This window comes from Nicotiana attenuata, unplaced genomic scaffold, assembly GCF_001879085.1.
Source record: "Nicotiana attenuata strain UT unplaced genomic scaffold, NIATTr2, whole genome shotgun sequence".
Taxonomy (NCBI): domain Eukaryota; kingdom Viridiplantae; phylum Streptophyta; class Magnoliopsida; order Solanales; family Solanaceae; genus Nicotiana; species Nicotiana attenuata.
The window spans coordinates 190,104-198,228 of record NW_017671180.1 but is presented as its reverse complement, the minus strand read 5'-3'; the positions used below and the strand labels follow the sequence as shown (position 1 = coordinate 198,228).

Sequence of the window (8,125 nt, the reverse complement as noted above, 5' to 3'; positions counted from 1 at the left end):
GTCAACTCTCCAGCTGGAAAAGTTGCTGCCTGCACACGCTACAGTACAGGAACAACGCAACAGTCAATTTTCTGGAGAAGGCTTTTTACCTACCTTGCTTACATCATTGTAAGTGATGTCACACACGTATTATTAACATCAGGGAAGGTAAAACAATCACTTGAACACTTAGAGATTTTTACTCAAGCTCTCTCACGTGATCATCCTGTAAGTAATTCTCAAGTGCATCAAGAACAAACAACAAAACAACTACGGACCAGTTCCCACATCAAGTTATTGTATGTCCTTAGTTGAGTTGTAACTTTCTAATAGTTCTTCTAGTGTAATTCCTACTTAGCTTGTTTAGAAGTGTTCTGTAGGAAACTCTTGTAAATCTTAGGCCTTTGTATTTGAGTCTTGGCTAGAGTTAGTAGAGTTGTGAAATCTTTGTAATAGAGGTATTACAAAGTGGCTTGTAATAGAGTATTACAAGTTAGAAAGGGATTAAGACGTTAATTCCTAGATTACATAGGTTGTAATCTAAAAGTTGCTCAGTAGTGAAGTTGAAATCCTACAAGGGTAGGTCGTGGTTTTTAATCCCGTTGAGCTGGGAATTTTCCACGTAAAATTCCTCTTGTTGTCTACTTACTGTAGTGTGCGTGTGTTTTGTTGAAACTGATAGAGAACATGATTCTCTATAGAGTTTGGTGGATCAATATTCTATCAATTGGTATTAGAGCAGGTTATTTTTATCAGGTTAACACCTAGAAAGGATCCTCATGGCTGCTCCTCCAAACTTCGAAGAAGGGTAGTCTACTTACAGACCTCCAAGGTTAAACGATCAATATTATGGATGGTGGAAGACTAGGTGGCACGACATCTTCATGGATGAAGATTCTGAGCTATGGGATGTCATATGTGACAGACCCTTTGTCTCTTCCAAGAACCTTGGCGACCCAGCTGTAGCCATTCCCAAGACTAGGAAGGTATTCAATGATGCTGATCGAAAGGCGGTAGAGAGGAATTTTCGTGGAAAGAAAATTCTTGTTTGTGGCATTGGTCCTGATGAATACAACAGGATATCAGCATGTTAGTCAGCCAAGGAAATTTGGGAATCTCTTCAGACATCTCATGAAGGAACAATGCAGGTTAAGCAATCCAAGATAGACATGCTTACAACTGAATACGAGCTTTTTAGGATGAAAGATGATGAATCTATTCAAGATATGCATACCCGGTTAACCTCTATCATTAATGAGATTTACTCTCTTGGTGAAATTATTCCAAGAAATAAGCTTGTCAGAAAAATCCTCAGTGTTCTGCCCAGTTCTTGGGAAAGCAAAGTGAATGCCATTATAGAGGCTAAGGATTTGCAGGAGCTAACCATTGATGAGCTTGTCGACAATCTAAAAACATATGAAATGAAGAAAAAGAAGGACAGTGAAAGAAGAGAGCCCACAAAAGAGAAGAACATGGTCCTCAAGACAAACTGCATTAGTACAAGTGATGAGGATAGTGATATGGCTTACATAACAAGAAGATTCCAGAAGATGGTTCGCAGGAATGGAGGCATTCCAAAAAGGGAAAGTTCCAGCAAGCGAAAAAATTATGACCTCTGTCATAAATGTGGCAAGCCAGGACGTTTCATCAAGGATTTCCCTCTCCTAAAGTAAGATCAGTACAAAAACAACTTTGACAAAGTAGCCAAGAGGAACCCGGTTCCTGATAAACGCTTTAATAGGAAAAATACCGCTGACAACGTTATTAAACAAGATCTTGCTGCATGGGGAGACTCCTCTAGCGAATTTGAAGAAGAAAATGATCATGGTGATAGTTCAATGATGGCAGTGGAAAGTGAAGAAACTGAGTATGATTCAATCTTTGCCTTGATGGCTCAGTGTGATGATGATGAAGATGATGACGATGATGAGGTAAATTTTCTGGATGTTCAGAGAAATCTAAAATCTTATTCTCCAAAAAAAAGTCATATCATTGGCGAATGTATTAATTGATACTTATCACAGTCTTATAAATGATAAAGATACTTTGACTGTAGAGTTAGGAGAAGCAGAACAGACCAGAGATGACCTAGTAGTTGCTGTAGTTGATCTAAAAGAAACAATTGAGAACCTGAAGAAAGATAAGGATGCCTTAGATGAAAAAATTACAAATGTAGAACAAGGAAGAGATGACCTAATGGTTGTTGTGGTAGACCTAAAAGAGACCATTGAGAGTGTAAGTAGGGAAAAAGATGTCTTAATTGAGAGAGTTGCTAGAATTGAGCATGAGAGAGATGACCTACTAGTGGTGGTAATGGATATGAAGGAAACAATTAGGGAACTTAAAATGGAGAGTAGGCCTGAAAACTCACAAAAAGGAAAGGAAGTTGCAAGCGAGGCACACTAAGCTTGAAAGTGAGTTAAATTCAGTGAAGTCTAGACCATGTGCTGAGCTTGAGAAAAACAAACAACTTCAGGAAGAACTAGGTAGAGTGAAGAGAGATCTTGAAAAATCACTCAAGTGAACCTGGTCCTCTGATGCTATCACTGCCATGTACACCTGCAATGAGGGAAACATGCATGGGATTGGGTTTCAAAGGGAAAATATTCCCTACAACCCTCATAGCAAGTACGTTACTGTACCTGACAATTGGCTTTACACTCACTGCGGTAACAATGGGCACCTTAAAGAAAACTGTAAGGCCAGATTTCAGTCACATCAGAAAAACAAATCTTTTGTTGAAAAATTAACTACTGGTAGAGAACCTGGTCCCTCATATAAAAAATGCATGATTCCTGCATGGACCAAAAGATCCCTTATTCACCCCTTTCCTCATTACAAGGGACCCAAATTAGTTTGGGTTCCTAAAACTATCTTCTGATTTTCTTGTGTAGGGAACAGTGAAAGGAAGCAACCTACAATGGTACATGGATAATGACTGCTCAAAGCATATGACTGGAAGTACAAATGATTTCCTTTCACTTAAGGCCCTGCAAGGAGGGAGTGTATCCTTTTGAAATGGCAAGAAAGGATACATTCTAAGAGTAGAAAGGATTGGGAAGTCTCTCTCTCACTAAATCAAAAATGTGTACTACGTGAACGGGTTGAAGTACAGCTTGCTAAGCATTTCCCAAATCCGTGACAAGGGAAACAAGGTGGAATTTGTGTCAGAAATCTGTACAGTCACAAACCTAGTGACTTTTGAGGTGGTGTTAGTGGCAAAAAGATACAAGAATATCTATGTAGCTGATTTTGAGTGTCTGAAGAATGGTGATCTAAGCTGTCTAAGTGATGTTGATGATGATGCTGAATTATGGCACAGGAGGCTGGGTCATGCAAGTTTCACATTGCTGAACAAGTTAGTCAGGAATGACCTGGTTCGTGGTCTGCCCAAGTCAAGCTTTGAGGATCACAAAGTATGTGATGCATGAGTAAAGGGGAAGCAAGTCAGATCCTCATTCAAGCCCAAAAAGGAAGTTAGCACCTCAAGGCTACTTGATCTCCTTCACATGGATCTATGTGGACCTTTGAGGGTGCCAAGCAGAGGAGGAAAGAAGTACATCTTTGTGATAGTTGATGACTATTACAGATTCACCTGAACTTTGTTCCTCAGGACCAAGGACGAAACCTTTGAAGTATTTGTTGCTTTTGTCAAGAAGATCCAAGTGAAGATGGGTAATAAAGTAGCCTGCATTAGGTCTGATCATGGGACAGAGTTTGATAATGTCAAATTTGATGAGTTCTGCACTGAAAATGGTATCACTCACAATTTCTCAGATCCAAGAACACCTCAACAAAATGGTGTTGTGGAGAGGAAGAATAGAACTCTTGAAGACATGGCAAGAAAAATGCTAATTAACAGTGGGATCACAAAGTATTTCTGGGTAGAAGCTGTCAATACTGCTTGCTACTTGGTGAACAGGTGCATGATCAGGTCCCTTATGAACAAAACGCCATATGAACTACTGAATGGAAGGAAACCCACACTGACACATCTATGGACTTTTGGGTGTAAATGCTTTATTCACAACAATGGAAAGGAAGCTCTCGGAAAATTCGATGCCAAAAGTGATGAAGGAATTTTTCTGGGATACTCATCTCAAAGCAAAGCTTACAAAGTGTACAACAAAAGGACTCCATGTGTTGAGGAAAGTATACATGTGATCTTTGATGAAGCTCACCTCTCCTGTGAGAAGGACAGACGTGTTGATCAGGATGCAGTGCCCTTATCTGTTCCAGGTGAAGTTATTGACATTGTAAATGGAAAAGCAGACATGATGAGCCATGGCAAGGAATCCAGTGAAGATGATGCAAATACATCTCTATCCATTGGAGAGGAACCTGGTCCCCCGATTACAACAACTGAAGCTGAAAACAGAGTTGTTGATGCATTCCAAGGTACTTCACTTGCTGAAGTAAGAAGCGCCCAAGAACCTCAGTCAGATATACCTGGTTCCTTTACCAATGAGATTCAGGTACCAAATTGGAAGCACAAAAGCTCACATCCTCTTGACAACATAGTCACTCCTCTTGACTCAGGAGTTCAAACCAGATCAAAAGCAAGAAACTCACTTTCCTTCTCAGCCTTTCTTTCCCAAATAGAGCCCAGAAATATCAAAGAAGCATTGAAAGATACAGACTGGATCACAGCCATGTAAGAGGAGCTGCATCAATTTGAAAGGAACAAGGTATGGCACCTGGTTCCTCGACCTACAGATCGAACTATCATTGGAACCAGGTGGGTATTCACGAACAAACTTGATGAGTTTGGAAATACAACGAGAAACAAGGCAAGGCTTGTAGTTCAAGGCTACAATCAGGAAGAATGGATCGATTATGATGAAACAGTTGCTCCAGCAGCTCGAATGGAAGTCGAATGGAAGCCATTAAAATTCTAATTGTCTTTGCATCTCATATGGAGTTCACACTGTTCCAAATGGACGTAAAAAGTGTATTTCTAAATGGATATCTGAAAGAAGAAGTCGATGTCAAGCAGCCTCCTGGTTTTGAGTGTCACGAGCATCTTGAGCATGTGTTCAAACTGGACAAGGCATTGTACGGGTTAAAACAGGCTCCTAGGACTTGGTATGAAAGGTTGTCAAAATTCCTTCAAGAAAATGGCTTTACAAGAGGGAAAATTGACAACCCTCTTTTTTCTAAAAAAACATGGGAGGAACCTGCTCATTGTGCAGGTGTATGTTGATGATATCATCTTTAGAGCCACACCTAACTCTCTTTGTGAAGAATTTGCAAAACTCATGGGGAGTGAATTCGAGATGAGTATGATGTGAGAACTGAATTTCTTCCTAAGAATTCTAGTGAAGCAATCTCAGAAGGGAACATTGATAAGTCAGCACAAGTACATCAAGGAGCTGCTGAAAAGGTTTGATATGGAAGCATGAAAAGTAGTCGACACTCCCATTGCCACAGCCACCCATCTAGACATGGATGAACCTGGTTCCCCTGTAAATCAGACCATGTATAGAGGGATCATAGGTTCACTCCTGCATCTCACTATAAGTAGACCAGATATTGTCTTTAGCGTGGGTCTCTATGCAAGGTTTCAATGCAATCTTAAGGAATCTCATATGAAGGCTGCCACGAGAATACTGAGATATCTCAAAGGAATGCAGGACCTGGTCCTCTATTATCCCTCAGGCAACATCTTTGATCTTATTGGGTATGCTGACGCTGATTATGCGGGATATCTGGTGGACAGGAAAAGAACGTCTGGAATTGCACATTTCCTAGGCTCTTGCTCAACCTCATGGGGTATAAGGAAGCAGAACTCAGTGGCACTCTCAACTGTAGAAGCTGAATATGTAGCAGCTGCCTCTTGCTGTGCTCAACTTCTGTGGATAAAGCAACAGTTGGAAGACTTTGGAGTGTTCTCAGACTGTGTGCCTATCTTATGTGATAATACAAGTGCACTCAACATGGCAAAAAATCTAGTTCAACATAAGAGGACTAACCACATTGATGTACGTCATCACTTCCTCAGAGACAATGTTGAAAAAGGGCTTATATGCGTGAAATTCTGCAGCACTGAAGATCAAATTGCAGATATATTTATCAAAGCCCTGAGTAGAGAACACTTTGAGAAAAATCATCTGGCACTAGGGTGGATAAAACCCAATTGAGAACCTGGTCCCTCAAAGATTGGCGATGAAAGAAATTTTCAGGTAAAATTAGCTAAAAGGTATTTTCTAGCAAAGTCTAACTCATCTCTATACTGTTACAGGTAGACACGCTTGATGATTACAGAGAAAATAAGCAGTTGAGGCCGTATACGCTGGTAAAAAGGGGAAAGCTTACTGATACAAGATTAGTCAGGGAACTTGGTTCTCCTAACACAGGTTAGTAGCTTCTTTGTTCTCTCATGCATAATTTTGAATGATTAAAAAAAGTGCCATGTCATCAGCATGTCAGTTTTTAGTTTTGTGTCTTTTGAACCCAAACGTCTCATCCGTTAAAAAATCGACCCAACTCCCTAAAAACTGCCGTCCTTTCTAACCGGTCCTTCATTCATCATAAATACATCTATCACTGTCATTAAATTCTTCACATCAACACTTCAAAACATGTTTCTTCTTCTTCTTCTTCTTTCTCTCTTCAGTCTTCCAAATCGTCTCTCTTATTCTCACCATGGCTGAAAATGAAATAACCCCTAGCGTTCCAAGCAACACCCCCACTGAGTCCTCGCCAGTTGAAACACCAACCCTAGACTCCTCTCTCCACACTACTGCTAGCCAAAACCCTAGAGCAGAGTCACCTCCATATCCCGTCTCCTTTCCTACCCAATCGAGTTCCGATTCTCAAAGGAGTCGCAAAATATCGACTCCCAAAAGATTTGTAGCCCATAGCTCTTCTCCTACTTCACCAGAAAAGGGGGATGAAATGAGTACTGCTACGAATGACAAAAATCAGGAAATCTTAAGTTCTCCTATGTAAGAAAGGTCAAAGGTAGATCAAACTGAGGGGTTTGAAAATGTTGACTCAACAAAGACTGCTCTTGATCCCGTGTCCACAGGTAACACTCCTACTTCTCCTGCGTTTCCCAAGGACTAACAAGAAAAGGAAGCTATAGAAAATACGCTATCCATAGCTAATGAAGGGGTTTTGGTCAAGGGAAGTGAGGATGGTCTTAAGACTCAGGGGGAAGATTCTGTGACTGCTGGAGAGGGTAATGAGCTTGTGCCTGTTAAACTATCGTCAGGAAGGTGTTACTGGGGAACCTGCTGGAGGACCTGATCCCCCTTCGGAGGATCCAACTCAGGGGTTCTCTTAGGAACCCTAGGTTAGTGCTGACCCTGCTCCCTCTCCTTATTTAGATGCTGAGCCTCTGAGTGTGGTTGTGCCTGAGATAAGACCTGTGCCTGAAGAACAAAAGGAGGATAGTGTAGGGGATTCTGATGATTTACCAATTTCCAGTTTCCCTAGGGGTATATTAGTTGTTGATGAAGAGCCAACTCCTATGCGACCCACAACAAGGTTGCAAAAGAAGGATGCTCTTGAGTCTGTGCTTAAGAACAGTGAAGCAAAGTCAATGAGAAGAAAATTAATGAAAGATGTCAACGTTATAAATGAGAAGATAGTGCCTGTTGTTAATGTGGATGAGGAAGAAGCCGAGGAACCTAGTTCCTTGACTAGGAAGTTGTCACAGAAGCATGGTCTCCCCATCCAAAAGAGGGATATTCTGTTTCTTCTAAAAGTTTGACTATGTCTGATGATGCTGTTTCTACTAAGAATGTGCTAAAAGAATTAGCTGATATATCTGTTAAGTATGATAAAAAGGAGAAGAGTGTTCGCAAGTCCGCTAAGAAAAAAGCTGATACCGATGAGGAACCTGGTTCCTCAAAGAAGGCCGGAGTTGGTGATCCAGGGAGTGCCGAGAAAGAGAGATTGAGAAGTCAAAAAGTGCTTTGGGGTCGCACATTTGCCCCTGATGTCTTGGAGAAGGCTGGTATGAGATAGTTGGTTGAGATCTGCGAGTTCCAACAATGGACACACTTGTTCACAAGTGATGCTACTAAGGTATATGAGGAGGAAGTTCAAAGTTTTTATGCCGACTTGTTCAAGGTTGTGAATGATCACATTTGTGCCTTGGTGAATGGAGTTTATATGGTAATGGACTCTGCCTTGTTAG

General features: G+C 40.9%; 1 protein-coding gene across 1 annotated transcript; it reads left to right on the top strand.

Annotated features, from left to right (window-relative positions):
• The first annotated feature begins 863 nt into the window (after nt 1–863).
• Nucleotides 864–7,696, top strand: LOC109206461. Its single transcript, XM_019369283.1, has 11 exons — nt 864–1,025; nt 1,128–1,482; nt 2,036–2,376; nt 3,126–3,337; nt 3,593–3,735; nt 4,156–4,454; nt 4,641–4,717; nt 4,828–5,064; nt 5,699–6,092; nt 6,221–6,335; nt 7,311–7,696. Exons 1-11 carry the CDS (start codon nt 864–866, stop codon nt 7,694–7,696), a joined length of 2,721 nt encoding a protein of 906 aa, XP_019224828.1.
• The last annotated feature ends 429 nt before the right edge of the window (nt 7,697–8,125 follow it).